This window comes from Rana temporaria, chromosome 1 (genome assembly GCF_905171775.1).
Source record: "Rana temporaria chromosome 1, aRanTem1.1, whole genome shotgun sequence".
Taxonomy (NCBI): Eukaryota; Metazoa; Chordata; class Amphibia; order Anura; family Ranidae; genus Rana; species Rana temporaria.
In genome coordinates this window covers 26,622,627-26,641,525 of record NC_053489.1, presented here as the reverse complement: position 1 = coordinate 26,641,525, position 18,899 = coordinate 26,622,627, and the positions used below count along the sequence as shown (strand labels likewise).

The 18,899-nt window shown below is 44.9% G+C and overlaps 1 protein-coding gene across 1 annotated transcript in view; it reads right to left on the bottom strand.

Moving 5' to 3' along the window:
* AQP3 (aquaporin 3 (Gill blood group)) overlaps positions 1–18,899 on the bottom strand; it is a 65,616-nt gene that overhangs the window by 11,707 nt on the left and 35,010 nt on the right. The window contains exons 2-4 of the mRNA XM_040336051.1: positions 12,201–12,327; positions 11,174–11,311; positions 2,505–2,623 (exon numbers count right to left, since the gene is read on the bottom strand). Coding sequence (XP_040191985.1) covers positions 2,505–2,623; positions 11,174–11,311; positions 12,201–12,327 — 384 coding nt within the window. The remainder of the gene's footprint in view (positions 1–2,504; positions 2,624–11,173; positions 11,312–12,200; positions 12,328–18,899) is intronic.

Here is an 18,899-nt window from a genome sequence, read left to right as displayed (position 1 = left end):
GACCACGTTTCCCAGATTGCCCGGGACAGTCCCGCAATTTGCAGGTCTGTCCCGGGTCTCGGGCACCTTTATTCCAGGACAATACAGTTTCCCGGAATGAAACTGACACGGCCCCCCCCCCCCCCCCGGACGATCTGATGCCCCACCCCAAAGAAGGCTGCCACATTATCGCTTTACTCACTGACAGTACTTGTCCTGGCTGGGAATGTCTGCAGTCACATTTTGGGCGGCATGATCAGTGCTTCTGTGTAGAGCATGCACCCGCTACCCCGGGTGTGTTGTGATTCATTACAGCACACACTGATTTTTGGGAAGGGGGGGGGTGTCCCTGAATGGCAGTTTGGAAATGTGGTCACCCTATTTCCGAGTGATTCCGAGTATTTCCGAATGGTTTCAAACTGTTCCAAACCGTTCCGAGTGTCACCGGCGCCTCCGCACCTCTGGCCAAATGCGGTACTGCACACTCCATTAGTTTGAATTCTGCTCATATTGCGAGACAACACTCGCAAAATGAGTCCGAATTTTCAAAAAAAAGTTCCTCGTCTTTCAAAATGCTCATTAACCGCGTTACTCGTAAACCGAGGTTCCACTGTATTGTGTATTTAGTGAGAAGGGTGATCTCTGATTGGTTGCATTTCATTTAAAAAATGTGCAGCTGGGAATGGGTGGGTAGGAAGGAGGGTGGATGATGCAGGGTGTGTGCTAATGAGGGCAGCTGTTTAACTCCTTCCTGTGTCATGACCTAAAGCCTGACCAGGAAGTAAGGCAGAAGCAATGGATATGTTTGGAAACATGGATAAGGACAAGTAAAGTGTCTGTAGATTTAATGGAAAACTTTGATATTTTTGCAAAAAAAAGTACATTAATGCTATATTGGTTCATAGGGGAGGTGGAATTTAGAAAAAGAAAAAAAAAAAGGTGAACAAAAGTGAACCTCTCCATTAAAGCGGGGGTTCACCCTTAGAGGGCACTTTTCCCCCTTAGCTTCCTGCTCGTTTTTACTAGGGGAATCGGCTGTTTATTTTAAAATATGAGCAGTACTTACCCGTTTACGAGATGCATCCTCTCCGTCGCTTCCGGGTATGGGCTTCGGGAATGGGCGTTCCTTCTTGATTGACAGTCTTCCGAGAGGCTTCCGACGGTCGCATCCATCGCGTCACGATTTTCCGAAAGAAGCCGAACGTCGGTGCGCAGGCGCAGTATAGAGCCGCACCGACGTTCGGCTTCTTTCGGCTACGAGTGACGCGATGGATGCGACCGTCGGAAGCCTTTCGGAAGACTGTCAATCAAGAAGGAACGCCGGCTCCCGAAGACCCATACCCGGAAGCGACGGAAGAAGATGCAGCTCGAAAACGGGTAAGTACAGCTCATATTTTAATACAAATAGCCGATTCCCCTAGACCGAACGAGCAGGAAGCTAAGGGGAGATTTTTTTTTTTTTTACAAATGGGTGAACTCCCGCTTTAAGTCAAAACACATCCTCTGCAAGGTTCAGTAATAAGAGCCACCATATTTCCCTCAGAACAGCCATTTAATAGAAATACAGGGCCAGATCCACATACATGTAGAACGGCGCAGCGTATCAGAGATACACTACGCCGCCGTACCTTACCTGGCGCATTTTCGAATCCTCAGCGAGTTTGCGCCGTAAGTTACGGCGGCGTAGTGTATTTCTGTCGGCGGATTTGAAATTGGGCGGGTTGGGGGCGGGTTTCATTTAAATGAAGCGCGTCCCCGCGCCGAATGAAATGCGCATGCGTCGTTCCTAAATTTCCCGCCGTGCATTGCGCTAAATGATGTCGCAACGACGTCATTTTTTAAACTTAGACGTGACTTACGTCCATCCCTATTCACGGACGACTTACGCAAAAAAAAAAAAATTCAAATTTCGACGCGGGAACGACGGCCATACTTTAACATGGCAAGTCTATCTATACGCCGCAAAATAGCAGCTTTAACTATACGCCAGAAAAAGCCGACTAGAGACGACGTAATAGAATGCGACGGCCGCGCGTACGTTCGTGGATCGTCGGAAAAAGCTCATTTGCATACCCGACACGGAAAACGACGCAAACTCCACCCAGCGGACGCCAAAGTATTGCATCTGCGATCCGAAGGCGTACGAAGACGTACGCCTGTCGGATCGAACCCAGATGCCGTTGTATCTTGGTTTGAGAAATTTGAAAGTACGCCGGCGTATCAGTAGATACGCCGGCGTACTTGCTCTGTGGATCTGCCCCATACATTTTAGAAAAGTTACCATTTCTTTTTTTTAAATAAAAATTGTATTACATCTTTAACAGGGCAGAGACCCCCCCATACGCGCTCTGCCATGGACCGCTGCCCTCACTTAAAACCCTGCTGCTTCTTACTAATGGTCATAAAGCTTTCCTGCAGCTGTGTAGATTTGGATATAGCAGTGTGTAGGAGCGATATAAACAGCCAGCAATGCCCCATAGAGTTCCAAGCTTTCTGTTTTATCACAGAAGTGCAGATTCACTCACCTGATCAAAGAACCCATTCATGAGGGTCAGATGCTCTGTTGGGAAGGTGGCGAAAATTCCAGCAGTGCCGTTAGGTCCCATTACGTAGAGTTGGTCATTGGCGAAAAACCAGATGGCATCTGAAATCGCATTTAGAAAGATGATGGTTACTTAATTCCTGATAAAACTGTTAATCTGATGTTGACGTCAAGGACTGATTTATAAATTTGCGCATAAAATGAAGAGCCGGCCGGCTACAAACAAACTCCCGTCCTCCTAGTGAGACGCGTTTCGTCATACGTGACGTTGTCAACATCACGTATGACGAAGCGCGTCTAGAGGAGGGTACACGCTGACGTCACCACGCTGTCTCACTAGGAGAAAGGGAGTTTGTTTGTAGCTGGCGGGCTCTTAATTTTATACGTGAATTTTAATCCTTAAATGTAAGTGCAATATATTTTTTTACTTAAATAAACTATCAGCTAGACAATATTACACTATGGTCAGTTTCTCTTTTTGGGTCCATTGCTGAATGTTACGATTACGGATTCTATGGTGGTATCGGTGTGAGAATCAGTGCAACCATCTACCCAGGGTTTTCCTTACGATCGTCCGTACAAGCAAAGGCCTTGGCATCTGGACTAATTTAGCGCAGCTTCTCCTATCTATCTATGTAATAAGCAGACCTTGCTTTTTCTTCACAAGGTTCCCCTGGTACGTAGGTAGACCAGGATCAGAATGTCAGGCTTCAAAATGTTGTCAGCAAAGGCCTGTCCCAACTAATAAAAAAATAAACACTGGGGTAGATTCAGAGAGCAATTACGCCGGCGTATCCATAGATACGCCGCGTAATTGCTAAGTAGCGCCGGCGTATCTACTTTCTGTATTCAGAAAGCTAGATACGCCGACTTTAGCCTAAGATACGACTGGCATAAGTCTCTTACGCCGTCGTATCTTAGGGTGAATTCTGACGCTGGCCGCTAGGTGGCGCTCCCATAGATGTCAGCGTAGAGTATGCAAATGACATACTTACGCCGATTCATGAACGTACGTGCGCCCGGCGGTAGTTTTTTACGTCGTTTGCGTACGTCGTTTTCGTCGTAAGGCTGCTCCTGCTATTAGGAGGCACAGCCAATGTTAAGTATGGACGTCGTTCCCGCATCGCGATTTGAAAATTTTACGTCGTTTGCGTAAGTCGTCCGTGAATGGCGCTGGACGCCATTTACGTTCACGTCGATACCAATGACGTCCTTGCGACGTCAATTACCGCAATGCACGTCGGGAAATTTTAGGGACGGCACATGCGCAGTACGTTCAGCGCGGGAATGCGCCTAATTTAAATGATCCACGCCCCCTACGGGATCATTTGAATTCTGCGCGCTTACGCCGGCACCTTTTACGCTACGCCGCCGCAACTTTATAGGCAAGTGCTTTGTGAATCAAGCATTTGCCCATAAAACTTGCGGCAGCGTAACGTAAATGTCATACGTTACGCCGCCGCAGTTTTGCGTGCCCCTACCTGAATCTACCCCACTGTCAATACATAAAAAATGTACTATACACTTATAATACTATTAGCCCTCCAATCCTTGCATCCAATCCTTGCATCCAATCTTTGCTTTCTTGCAGTGCTAGGGGAGCCAATAGAATTCTTAGCATCCAACACTTCCGGGGGTGTCAGATGCCTATATATCCCCGCTCCTCACTTTGGCTCCCCACCTCCTTCTCCAGCCAGTACATCACTCTTGTGTCCCTACAGCTCTGAAGTGACTATTTATGTGGAGGCAAGGGGGCACCCCAGTGAGGTGGGTGAGGGTGTGTAGGCATCCACCATACCTGGAAATGTCAGATTCCAAAAGTTCCTTCAGAATCTGTTGAACCTCAGAGCATAGATTGGACCCAACCAGTGGCGGTGCGTATATATTGGGCGCAGGAGCGCCGCCCCCTCTCTCCTGCACCCGTCAATCTCCAATAGATAGATTCATGCATTACATGAATCTATCTATTGTCACCGCTGCCGCCCCTATTCAGGTGTCCGGCCCCCTTGTTGAGCGCCGGCCTTCTGAATTACAGCGGTGGGGGTGTTTTGGAAGTGCCTGTTAGAGCCGTGGTCCCTAATAGGCGTCCTGATTAGAGCCGTGGGCTCTAATAGGCTTCCAAATTGTTAAACAGAGGGCGCACTGTTGTGCATTCCCTGTTTAAACAGTGCTGTGTTAAGGAAATCGCTTCCCTAACACTGACCTGCCTCTCAGCCAATCAGGTGCACCAGGTCTGGTTACCTGTCACCTGATTGGCTGAAGCGACAGGTCCTAGGCGTCCAATCATAGCATCTCTGACATGAAGAGGACGGGAGAAGGCATCAAGGACTCGGAGGGAGCGTGGAGGACGGTGCTGACCCGAGAAAGGTAAGTGCCGGGCAGGGGGGCAAACTGGCTGCATTTGATGGGGCAAACTAGCATCATTTGATGGGGCAAACTGGCGGCATTTGATTGGGCAAACTGGCGGCATTTGATGGGGCAAACTGGCGGAATTTGATGGGGCAAACTGGCGGCATTTGATGGGGCAAACTGGCGGAATTTGATGGGGCAAACTGGCGGAATTTGATGGGGCAAACTGGCGGCATTTGATGGGGCAAACTGGGATCAGTTGATGGGGCAAACTGGGATCAGTTGATGGGGAAAACTGGGATCAGTTGATGGGGCAAACTGGATCATTTGATGGGGCAAACTGGTGGCATTTGATGGGGCAAACTGGTGGCATTTGATGGGGCAAACTGACATCATTTGATGGGGCAAACTGGCGGCATTTGATGGGCAAACTGGTGGCATTTGATGGGGCAAACTGACATCATTTGATGGGGCAAACTGGCGGCATTTGATGGGCAAACTGGTGGTATTTGATGGGGCAAACTGGTGGCATTTGATGGGACAAACTGGATTCATTTGATGGGGCAAACTGGCGGCAACTGATGGGACATACTGGTGGCAATTGAGGGGTGCAGTGGCTGCGTTTGATGGCACAGTGGCAGCAATTGGTGGGCACAGTGGCTTGCGCTTGATGGCACAGTGGCTGCGTTTGACAGGCACAGTGGCTGCAATTGATGTTTTTTTTTTTTTTTCAGTTTGTTTGCGCCCCCCCAAAAATTTTGAGCACTAGTCGCCACTGGACCCAACAGAGGTGCTAATATTGGTTATTAGGTTGTATACATTTATATTCCAATTCTGTATTTTATTAAAATGTTTTACGGTAAAATGTCTCTTTAAGTCTTGCCACAGTATAAAAGTTGGCAGTTTGTTCTCTTTAACTGAAAGTCGAAACAGACGGATTTCTTCCCTTTTAGTTTCCTGTGTGGGATCAGCGCTGATCTCTTTAGTAAAGATGTTTGTTAATGAAGTGTGAATTTCCTGTTCCTGACAAACACAAAATTCTGAACTGTGCATTAGGCAGAACGGGACGTCAATTTTGTTTGGGTGCCACGTCGCACGACCGCGCAATTGTCAGTTAAAGCGAAGCAGTGCCGAATCGCAAAAAGTGTTCTGGTCAGGAAGGGGGTAAATTCTTCCGGGGGTGAAGTGGTTAAAGAGCGCCAAGCCATTTAATAAAAATATAGACAGCCGCAATTACCGGCTAATCTGGGATTGTTCGAGGGCCTAAATAATGGAACTGTAGTGTCAGATAATAGAAGGAATTATGGATACAAATCAGTGGCGGTGCGTCCATAGTGGGCACAGGAGCGCCGCCCCCTCTCTCCTGCCGCGTCACTCAACAATACATAGATTCATGCATTGCACGAATCTATGTATTTTCAACGCTGCCGCCCACTATTCAGGTGGCCAACCCCTGTTGAGCGCCGACCATCTGAATAACAGCGGTGGGTGTGTTTTGGAAGTGTCTTATCAGAGCCAGCCTGTTGGCTCTAATCGGCTTCCAAATGGTTAACCAGAGGGGGCACAGGGTGTGCGTTCCCTGGTTAACACTGACACGTGTCTCTGCAAATCAGGTTCACCGAGGGCGGGAGAAGACATCGAAAGGGTCGTGGAGGAGGATGGCTGACCTGAGAAAGGTAAGTGCCGGGCGGGGGGGGAGGCGGCAATCTGGCAGTATTTTGGGGCAATCTGGCGGGATTTTAAGGGGCAATCTGGCGGCATTTTATGGAGCAAACTGGCGGCATTTTACGGGGAAATCTGGCGGCAATTGATGGGCACAGTGACGACAATTTATGGGCACAGTGGCGACAATTGATGGGCACAGTGGCGACAATTGAAGGCACAGTGGCGACAATTGATGGGCACAGTGGCGACAATTGATGGCACAGTGGCTGCGTTTGATGGCACAGCTGCGACAATTAATGGCACAGTGGCAACAATTAATGGCACAGTGGTTGCGTTTCATAGCACAGTGGCGACAATTGATAGCACAGTAGCGACAATTGATGGCACAGTGGCTGCGTTTGATGCCACAGTGGCTGCGTTTGATGGCACAGTGGCGACAATTGATGGCACAGTGGCTGCTTTTGATGGCACAGTGGCTGCGTTTGATGGCACAGTGGCGACAATTGATGGCACATTGGCTGCGTTTGATGGCACAGTGGCTGCGTTTGATGGCACAGTGGCTGCTTTTGATGGCACAGTGGCTGCGTTTGATAGCACAGTGGCGACAATTGATGGCACAGTGGCGACAATTGATGGCACAGTGGCTGCGTTTGATGGCACAGTGGTGACAATTAGTGGCTGCGTTTGATAGCACAGTGGCGACAATTGATAGCACAGTGGCTGTGTTTGATGGACAGTGGCTGCTTTTGATGGCACAGTGGCAGTGTTTGATGGCACAGTGGCTGCGTTTGATGGCACAGTGGCTGCGTTTGATGGCACAGTGGCTGCATTTGATGGCACAGTGGCAACAATTAATGGGCATTAATTGCGCCCCCCCCCCCAAAAAAAAATTTGAGCACCAGCCGCCACTGATACAAATATTTTTGTTGTCTTCCAGACAGTGTGGAGTTAATACTAATTTATAGGACATGAAACAATGCTACAATAATTTTTATCGTTCTTCTGCTGTTTGTACTTTATGTCTATTACATCCTGTTAGAGCCTTGGTTGGCTTCCAAGCAATGAAGGGACTGAAGTGAGTCTATTTGTTGGAAGTTTTGGCTTAAACCTGTTTTACAGGATTGACATCCAATTGGGACCCGTGACAAAAAAACAAGAGGCTTTCGAAATGCCATCAGAAAGTTATTGTCATACCTTCCTGTTATGTTCCATGTAATATTTCATTCAGCGGTTCCCCACCTTTTTGGGTGGAATCCTCTCCACTTGGCAACCCAAATTACAGGTTTAAATCTCAGTAAGCTTCTTATTAGTCTTCTGCACTTATGTACTTGTTGGGGAGTTTGTAAAATCGTCCTCCTGGATTTTCCATGATGGGAAAATTGCTCATAAAAGCCGCCCCTCCTGACATATTACACATTCAGAAAAGTTGTTGTGAAAAAATATAAAAGTATTCCAGAGTTAGAGGAAGTCATCCGTCTAGCTTTAAATCCCCTATAAAATGTTACAAAGCCAACTGAGATCGACACGTAGCAAGTTTAGAACAGCAAACATAATTTGTCACTTCAACTTTGTAACATTTATTGGTCAATAAATGTTATAAGACGTAATCAGAAGTGTGGTTGGTCCTCATACTGAACAAATGCAAAGTAGCTACAGTGGAACCTCGGATTACGAACATAGGGGCAGATCCACACAGAAATACGCTACGCCGCTGTAACTTACTTTTGGCCGGTTCGAATCCTGGAAGAATTTGCGCCGTAAGTTACGGCAGCGTAGTGTATCTCTGGCGGCGGAATTCAAATCGGCGATTAGGGGGCGTGTTTCATTTAAATGAAGCGCGTCCCCGCGCCGAATGAACTGCGCATGCTCCGTTTCTAAATTTCCCGCCGTGCATTGCGCTAAATGACGTAATTTTTTTTAACTTAGACGTGAATTACGTCCATCCCGAATCACGGACGACTTGCGCAAAAAAAAAAAATTCAAATTTCGACGCGGGAACGACGGCCATACTTAACATGGCAAGTCTAACTATACGCCGCAAAACAGCAGCTTTAACTATACGCCGGAAAAAGCCGACTAGAGACGACGTAAGAGAATGCGACGGCCGTCGGAAATAGCTATCGTCGGAAATAGCTAATTTGCATACCCGACGCGGAAAACGACGTGAACGCCACCCAGCGGATGCCGAAGTATTGCATTTTTAGATCCGAAGGCGTACGAGGACGTACACCTGTCGGATCTAACCCAGATGCCATCGTATCTTGGTTTGAGGATTCAAACCAAAGATACGACGCTGGGTAATTTGAAAGTACGCCAGCATATGAGTAGATACGCCGGCGTACTCTGTCTGTGGATCTGCCCCATAATCCGTTCCAGGAGAATGCTCGTAATCCAAAGTACTCGCATATCAAAGTGACTTTCCCTATTAAAGTCAATGGAAACTAAAATAATATGTTCTGCATTGACTTCTATGGCATGCAATACCGCGTGCAGCCAGAGTTGGGGGGGGCGCCAGAGAGCCCTGAAAACAGCCGGAAAGGCCAGAGGACAGCTCGGCTGACCTTGGCAAACCTCAGAAAGGCTTGGTAACATATTATTTCCAAGTCTTACCGAGCATTTCCGAACGGCGCTGATCAACTATGATCGGCGCCGTTTGGCTCTGGTGCCCCCGCACCTCAGGCCAAACTCGGTACTGCACACCGCTTTGGCCATAATCCCGCTCGTTTTGCGAGACAACACTGGCAAACAGAGTTAGGATTTTTCAAAATACAGTGCCCGTATTGCGAAACGCTTGTTAACCTCATTATTTAAAATCCGAGGTTCCACTGTATAAGCAATCTTACAGTGAGCTTGAACTGAGGAACTTGTGCCCAAAAAGTCATTAAAGGGCTCTTCACCAGTATTTCAAGTGGTTTAACAGCTGCTGATGTTGTCCCCATTACTGACATACTGTGCCGTGTTCTGCTTTATGTCTCTGTGTGGAGGTGGACATGTTGGCAGAGGCACAAAGCTTTGCTTACTCTTTTTATAGCTGCCCCCCCCCCCGATGACTGCTGGGGTAATTATCAAGAGGCAACAGGGGAAGTAAAGGATGGATGAAGCAGAAGCAGGGAGATCCTTGCACTGCAGGTCTCAGGTGTGGCTTCCTCTCCAGCAAGGAGAACAGCAGGCAACGCTGTAATGGCATTACCAATCCCACTGCAAAATTGATTGGGCTAGCACCCAGAAGCAGCAGTACCTTGGATCAGTGGTCACCAACCAGTGGTGTGTGGACCACTGATGGTCCACGAGAAAATTTTGGTGGTCCCCAAATCAATATTGTGGCAAGTGTATACCACCCAATGTTGTCCCCATTACTGACATAGTGTGCCATGTTCTGCTTTATGTCTCTGTGTGGAGGTGGACATGTTGGCAGAGGCACAAAGCTTTGCTTACTCATTTTATAGCTGCCCCCCCTGATGACTGCTGGGGTAATTATCAAGAGGCAACAGGGGAAGTGATGGATGGATGAAGCAGAAGCAGGGAGATCCTTGCACTGCAGGTCTCAGGTGTGGCTTTCTATCCAGCAGGGAGAACAGCAGGCAACACTGTAATGGCATTACCAATCCCACTCCAAATTTGATTGGACTAGCACCCAGAAGCAGCAGTACCTTGGATCAGTGGTCACCAACCAGTGGTGTGTGGACCACTGATGGTCCACGGGAAAATGTTGGTGGTCCCCAAATCAATATTGTGGCAAGTGTATACCACCCAATGTTGTCCCCATTACTGTGCCATATTCTGCTTTATGTCTCTGTGTGGAGGTGGACATGTTGGCAGAGGCACAAAGCTTTGCTTACTCATTTTAGAGCTCCCCCCTGATGACTGCTGGGGTAATTATCAAGAGGCAACAGGGGAAGTGATGGATGGATGAAGCAGAAGCAGGGAGATCCTTGCACTGCAGATCTCAGGTGTGGCTTCCTCTCCAGCAAGGAGAACAGCAGGCAACACTGTAATGGCATTACCAATCCCACTCCAAATTTGATTGGGCTAGCACCCAGAAGCAGCAGTACCTTGGATCAGTGGTCACCAACCAGTGGTCTGTGGACCACGAGAAAATTTTGGTGGTCCCCATGGGTTCTGCTCCAAATCAATATTGTTACAGATGTATACAACCCAATGTTCTTTCTAGTGTTGTTCTCAATGTGTGCTGACAGTCAATACTGTCAGCGCACATTGATACCCGATGCCTCCTCTGTAGTTCCGATGTACTGTCAAGAAATGCCCCATAACGAATAATGCCCGTATGGTACTGCGCATCGCTTGCGCAGTACGGAGCCGCCAAAAGTCGCCGAACATTGTAATTTACGCCTGCACACAGAGCTCGAGCACATGGTCCGTGGGATTCAAATTTGTGAGTCCTTGAGGTCTAAAGGTTGGTGACCACTGACCACTGCCTTAGATGATCTCTCCTGCAGATATACAGCCATGAGGCTAAAGCACAGGACTGCCTAGGTCACTGTCCTATTATATATGAAGATACTTTCTGAAGATCAATGATGATTAAATTCAAAAGAAACAGTCCCATACGGCGCTTCAGTCAAAAAGTACAATCTTTTAGTAAAAAAAAAAAAAAAAACATGCTTAAAAGGTACCTACCATAATACAAGCCATAAACGATGCCTGCCCCAAGGAAGGCACCTAGGGTTTGTGCCAAGGTGTATACCGGAAACTTTATCCATGGTTCCCGTGCCATGATACACAGGGCAAAGGTCACAGCTGGGTTCAAATGTCCACCTATAAATTAAAAGTGACATAAAAAAACATTTAATTATTAATATTGATTTTAAATGTAGCATGTTTTTTGTTTACAGTATATTCATGCTAAGTTCATTTGGTTTTATTGGAAATGTTTTATGGCACTGTAACGGAATGACCCGTGACACCCAGAGACTTTTGAAGGATGGGGGGTACTCCTGTGCCAGCGTCACTAATGACTCTTGGGTCTAGGGTCACCATGTGCCCCCTTTTGGGCATAGGGTGACTGATAAATGATAATTCATGTTTTGCAGGAGATATTGCAAGTGGTTATTCTGACCCCACCAGGTCAGTGGAGTGTTTTCATTCAATGTGAGGACACATGCTTTTGAGATGTTAAATGGGGTTGCTCCTAGACATTCCATTGTGAGATGCTAACTAAGTTGAAAAGGTCAGATGTCTCCTTTCAGGGGTAGGGAATTAGCATGTCAATTATGTTTAGTAAAGGAATGTGTTTTGTGTAACAGGTGAGGGGAACTTGTCAAGCTGTAGTAATTAACCCCTCTAATGCGGAGACGGGACGTCTGGGGGATGATTAGTAATTAGCCCATCTGAATGTGTACTGAAGCCCCATTGTGTGATATTGGGGGTGGAGAGTTTCTTTGTCCCTGTGATTAACTTTAACATGCTTTTACTGTATATAAGAAAGCTAAGATACCATTAAAAGTGTTCATACATTTTGAAACCAGAGAACAGAGCTGTGCGTGTCTCGTTCATTCTGGGAAATGTGATGGATCGTGTCTGCTGGATTGTGGAGTGTCAGAGAAGCTGTCGTGGTTGATGGAATGGGAATATCGTAAACGGTGGTGACCGTTACAGGCACGTACTCTGTTCTTGCCTATCACATTTTAAAAGGGTTCAACCTCACCTGAAATTTGTCCACAAATCAGAATACCCAGCATGACAGCGAATCCAAAAGCCAGATTAACAGTCAAGAATTGGCCATGGGAGCCTTTACTAAGGACCACCTGAGCCACAGAGCCACAGCCAAACATCTGCAGAAGAAGAAGAAGAAGAGGAGGAGTTGTTATTAGAGATGTTCAAGAAGAGACACGACCTGCATGCAAATCCATATGCACATAATTATTATACACAAGAAATTATCTCAAGAGAACATAAGGACAAAAAGTCATTAAAAAACTAAAAAAAAATTCATTACAAAAGGATTTTTTCTGGCAAAGTTTATTTTTAGAGGAAAGATCACTCAAATGAAAGTCGTTCAATCCTTCATAATGTTATTTTATATCTAAAAAAACAACATATATTTAATTTTATTTACATTTTTTTTTATATTGTTGACCATTGCTGGTATGTGATGTGATGACCAATGTAAGGAACATTCTTCTCACTGATCACCAATGTAAGGAACATTCTTCTCACTGATCACCAATGTAAGGAACATTCTTCCCACTGATCACCAATGTAAGGAACATTCTTCCCACTGATCACCAATGTAAGGGAAATTCTTCCCACTGATCACCAATGTAAGGAACATTCTTCTCACTGATCACCAATGTAAGGGACATTCTTCCCACTGATCACCAATGTAAGGGACATTCTTCTCACTGATCACCAATGTAAGGGACATTCTTCCCACTGATCACCAATGTAAGGGACATTCTTCCCACTGATCACCAATGTAAGGAACATTCTTCTCACTGATCACCAATGTAAGGAGCATTCTTCTCACTGATCACTAATGTAAGGGACATTCTTCTCACTGATCACCAATGTAAGGAATATTCTTCTCACTGATCACCAATGTAAGGCACATTCTTCCCACTGATCACCAATGTAAGGAGCATTCTTCTCACTGATCACCAATGTAAGGAACATTCTTCCCACTGATCACCAATGTAAGGAACATTCTTCCCACTGATCACCAATGTAAGGAACATTCTTCCCACCGATCACCAATGTAAGGCACATTCTTCCCACTGATCACCAATGTAAGGAGCATTCTTCTCACTGATCACCAATGTAAGGAACATTCTTCCCACTGATCACCAATGTAAGGAACATTCTTCCCACTGATCACCAATGTAAGGAACATTCTTCTCACTGATCACCAATGTAAGGAACATTCTTCCCACTGATCACCAATGTAAGGGACATTCTTCCCACTGATCACCAATGTAAGGGACATTCTTCCCACTGATCACCAATGTAAGGGACATTCTTCTCACTGATCACCAATGTAAGGATCATTCTTCCCACTGATCACCAATGTAAGGGACATTCTTCCCACTGATCACCAATGTAAGGAACATTCTTCTCACTGATCACCAATGTAAGGGACATTCTTCTCACTGATCACCAATGTAAGGAACATTCTTCTCACTGATCACCAATGTAAGGAACATTCTTCCCACTGATCACCAATGTAAGGGACATTCTTCCCACTGATCACCAATGTAAGGAGCATTCTTCTCACTGATCACCAATGTAAGGAACATTCTTCTCACCGATCACCAATGTAAGGAACATTCTTCCCACTGATCACCAATGTAAGGAACATTCTTCTCACTGATCACCAATGTAAGGAACATTCTTCTCACTGATCACCAATGTAAGGAACATTCTTCCCACTGATCACCAATGTAATGGGGGGCATTCTCCTACTAATCAATGATTTATTGGGGGCCTTTTCCAACTTACCAACAATGAAAAGGAGTATTTCTCTGATCACCAATATACAGGGGACTCTTCCCGACCACCAGTGTAGGAGGGGAATTTCCCACTGAGCATCAATGTAAGCAAGCACTCGAAACACTTAAAAGTAAGGTCATTTTTGTGAATTTATTATTATTATTATTTTTTAGCACAGTTACCTTATTTTACCTCGTAAGTTTGATTAGCAGACAGCGGCCAGCCCTGTATACACAGAGGATCTGGGTGCTTCTGATATTAGGTGAACCTTTATCTGCTGCGAACATCCGTCATATTTAATAGCTCACAGCTGAACAGTTTTGGCTCACTTGTTTGTTGTTTTGTTTGCTCACGAATAAAAATGAAAAAAAAAATTCTGGTTTTAACATGGCCTTTTTTTAAAGTATGTAGTGAGTGTAAGCTCTGTGACCCAGATTCCCAAGGTTCTATCTAGAAACACGGGTCTCTATTGATATTGGAGGGGAAATGTGTTTTATGAAGTGTGGAGCCGCTTCCCTGAGCAGATCGTATTTACTCACGGCGCGCTAATTGTCGCACACTCACGGCGGTCTGTACACTTGTATAAAACGACATGCAATGGGGCTCATAAAATATATCGAGCATTGAAAATCTTTATTACACTTTCCCAGCTGCCTTTTATTTAATGACATCAATTGCTGACGTCCAAGGAGCAGCATCTTGCGGAAGTCAAAAGTTTAACCACTTTAGATCTCAAGCTTGTACACCCGTACTGACCCACAACATTTTTTTCTTTACATTTTTACTATGAGCCTCCAGTCCATTCAGAATTTTCCTCACTTAATAATCAATTTTATTTTATTTTTATTATTTTTTGGGGGGGAGGGGGGTCTTGCAAAAATTATTTTATTTTCTATGAAATCTATAGACCAAACACATTACATAGATGTGTCTTTTTTTCTATTTTTCAAAAATTAGCAACATTTTTTTTATTTTCTATAAAATCTATAAACCAAAATACATTATATAGATGTGTCTTTTTTTCTATTTTGCAAAAATTTTTGTCAAAAATTATTTTATTTTCTATGAAATCTATAGACAAAAACAAATTACATAGATGTGTCTTTTTTTTCTATTTTGCAAAAATTTTCAAAAAATCTTTTTATTTTCTATAAAATCTATGGGACAGATTCACGTAGAATTGCGGCGGCGTAACGTATCGTAGATACGTTACACCGCCGCAAGTTTTCATCGCAAGTGCCTGATTCACCAAGCACTTGCGTGAAAACGTACGCTGGCAGCCTCCGGCGTAAGCCCGCGTAATTCAAAGGTTTAAATTAGGCGCACTCCCGCGCTGGACCTACTGCACATGCTCCGTTTTGAAATTCCCGCCGTGCTTTGCGCGAAGTGACGTCATTTTTTCAAACAGCGACGACTTGCGACGTGCGTAGCGTACTTTCGTATTCCCGGACGTTTTACGCAAGACAATTTTTTTTTTACATTTCGACGCGGGAACGACAGCCATACTTTAAACAGCACATACGTGTGCTGTCTAAAATTAGGGCAGGTCAAACGACGCCTAAAATTGCGACGGGAAACTATACTAGCGACGACGTACCGAACGCGAAAATCCGTCGTGGATCGCCGTAACTGCTAATTTGCATACCCGACGCTGGAATACGACGCAAACTCCACCCAGCGGCGGCCGCGGTATTGCATCCTAAGATCCGACAGTGTAAAACATTTACACCTGTCGGATCTTAGGGATATCTATGCGTAACTGATTCTATGAATCTGTCGCATAGATACTCTGAGAGATACTCCGTCATATCTCCGCTGTGAATCTGGCCCTATAGACCCAAACACATTACATAGATGTGCCTTTTTTCTATTTTGCTAATTTTTTGGACAAAAATAATTTTATTTTCTATGAAATCTATAGACCAAAACACATAGGCCCGGATTCACAAAGCACTTACGCCGACGTATCTCGAGAAACGCAGCGTAAGTGTAAATACGCGCCGTTGTATCTATGACGCCGGACTCTGAAACCAAGATACGCCTGAAAATAGGCTTCATCCGACCAACGTAACTTTCCTACGCCGGCGTATCTTGGGCGCATATTTACGCTGGGCGTAGGTTACGTTCACGTCATAGGCAGTGATCCGTCGTATCTTAGGGAGTCGTTTCAACGTGATTCTGAGTATGCGCACTGGGATACGTCCACGGGATGGCGCTGTTCGTTTTAAGTACTTGGCCCATCATTTGCATGGGGTCACGCCTCATTAGCATGGCTCACGCCCACTTCCACTTACGACGGCTTACGCCGAGGGAACCCAGCGCAGATTTGGCAGCACTGGCTTTGTGAATCCAGTGCTTTGCCTCTCTGCGCTATGTTGGCGTAGCGTATATTCTATACGCTACGCCGGCATAAATATGCACCGATGTATGTGAATCTGGGCCATTATATAGATGTGTCTTTTTTTCTATTTTGCAAAAAAAAAAAATATATATTTTCTATAAAATCTATAGACCAAAACACATTACATGGATGTGTGTTTTTTCTATTTTGCTAATTTTTTGTCAAAAATTATTTTATTTTCTATAAAATCTATAGACCAAAACACATTACACAGATGTGTCCTTTTTCTATTTTGCAAAAATTAGCAAAAAATTGTTTTATTTTCTATAAAATCTATAGACCAAAACTCATTACATAGATATGTCTTTTTTTTCTATTTTGCAAAAATTACCAAAAAATATTTTATTTTCTATAAAATCTATAGATCAAAACACATTACATAGATGTGTCTTCTTCTATTTTGCAAAAAAAAATAAAAAAATATTAAATTTTCTATGAAATCTATAGACCAAAACACATTACATAGATGTGTCCTTTTTCTATTTTTCAAAAATTTGCAAAAATTATTTTATTTTCTATGAAATCTATAGACCAAAACACATTACATAGATGTGTCTTTTTTATTTATTTTGCAAAAATTTGCAATTTTTATTTTTATTTTCTATGAAATATATAGATCAAAACACATTACATAGATGTGTCTTTTTTCTATTTTGCATGATATTGCCATTCAAGTCAATGCGGAACAAATTATTTTCGTTTCCATTGACTTCAATGGGCAAACTCGCTTTGATATGCGAATGCTTTGGATTCCGAGGTTCCACTGTATAGTGAATCTATCTATCTCATTTTTATAATATATGTTTTTGTTAAAAAAATATTTAACTAATTTATTTAATAATTTAATACATTTAGGCCCAGATTCACAAAGCACTTACGCCGACGTATGTCGAGATACGCCGCATAAGTGTAAATATGTGCCGTCGTATCTGTGCGCCGTGCCCACAAAACTAGATACGCCTGAAAATAGGCTTCCTACGACCGATGTAACTTGCCTACGCCGGCGTAGAGTGGGCGCATATTTACGCTGGGCGCATTTGCCGCTCCTATTGATTTTCTATGCACATATGCAAATGAGGGAGATACGCCGATTCACGAACGTACGTCCGTCCGACGCAGTGCGCGTAAAGTCATACGTCTGGCGCAAAGTTATGCCCCATAAAGGAGGTGAAACTCAGCAGCATCAATGCAAAGGGAACACAAGCCAACGTATTTTACGTAGTTTACGTAGTACGTGAATAGGGCTGGGCGTAGGTTACGTTCACGTCGTAGGCAGTGATCCGTCGAATCTTAGGAAGTTGTTCCGACGTGATTCTGAGCATGCGCACTGGGATGCGTCCACGGGACGGCACATGCGCCATTCGTTATTCGTATCTTTATGGTGCTTGGGCCATCATTTGCATGGGGTCACGCCTCATTAGCATGGATCACGCCCACTTCCACCTACGGCGGCTTACGCCGAGGGAACCCAGCGCAGTTTGGGAGGCAAGTGCTTTGTGAATTCGGTGCTTGCCTCTCTGCGCTACGTCGGCGTAGCGTATATTGGATACGCTACAGCGGCATAAATATGCGCCAATGTATGTGAATCCGGGCCTTAATGTTTGATTAAAAAATAAAATAAAAATGTTTATAATATTATTATTTTTTCACTTTAACTGATGTCAAATGCAGGTCTAAGGTCACACCTACATATGAAAGAAATAGAAAATACAATAAAACACCATATTGATACTTTGTATTTACTGAAGAACACTTGGAGCTGTGTGTGTCAGACGATTGTGAACACGCTCTGACATCTCAGTCCATGCATGCATAAAATAGAAACAAAATATTGGGATTCCCACCAGTGGGAGGGGATCACATGTGGACCGGTGTCCACTTTCTGGCTGAAGATTGAATTGTTATGGAGGCAATGTTTGCACAAACCGGGTGAGAAGTGCAGGAGTTTAAGTTGGTAAATACAGTCGGAGAATGGAAAGTGGAAAATTCCGTAGGTAGCAGGAGAGTGCAAACATGAGAAGATGTGTGAGGTCCTGTTCCTGGAGCAATATACAACACAGGAGTATGACCGGTACCTATACTACCATGGCTAGAGAGTTCTGTGAACAACACTGATTCTACTGCACACTGTGAGCTTCTTACAATGTGCATTACAAGTTGCAGCAACGGGTTGCATAAACCTCTGACAGCGCCAGGCCACCTGGTCCTCCTCCAAAACCAAGGCCTGCATCTCTGCCCACTGCAGCCGAGAGGATGCTGAGGCCAATCTGCCCGCTGCCCACCTGGTCCTCCAAAACCAAGGCCACCATCTCCGCCCACTGCAACCAAGAGAATTATGAGGCCAATCTGGCTTCTGCCCACCTGGTCCTCCTCCAAAACCAAGGCCACCATCTCCGCCCACTGCAACCAAGAGAATTATGAGGCCAATCTGGCTTCTGCCCACCTGGTCCTCCTCCTAAACCAAGGCCACCATCTCCACCCACTTCAACTGAGAGAATGCCGAGGCCAGTCTGGCTG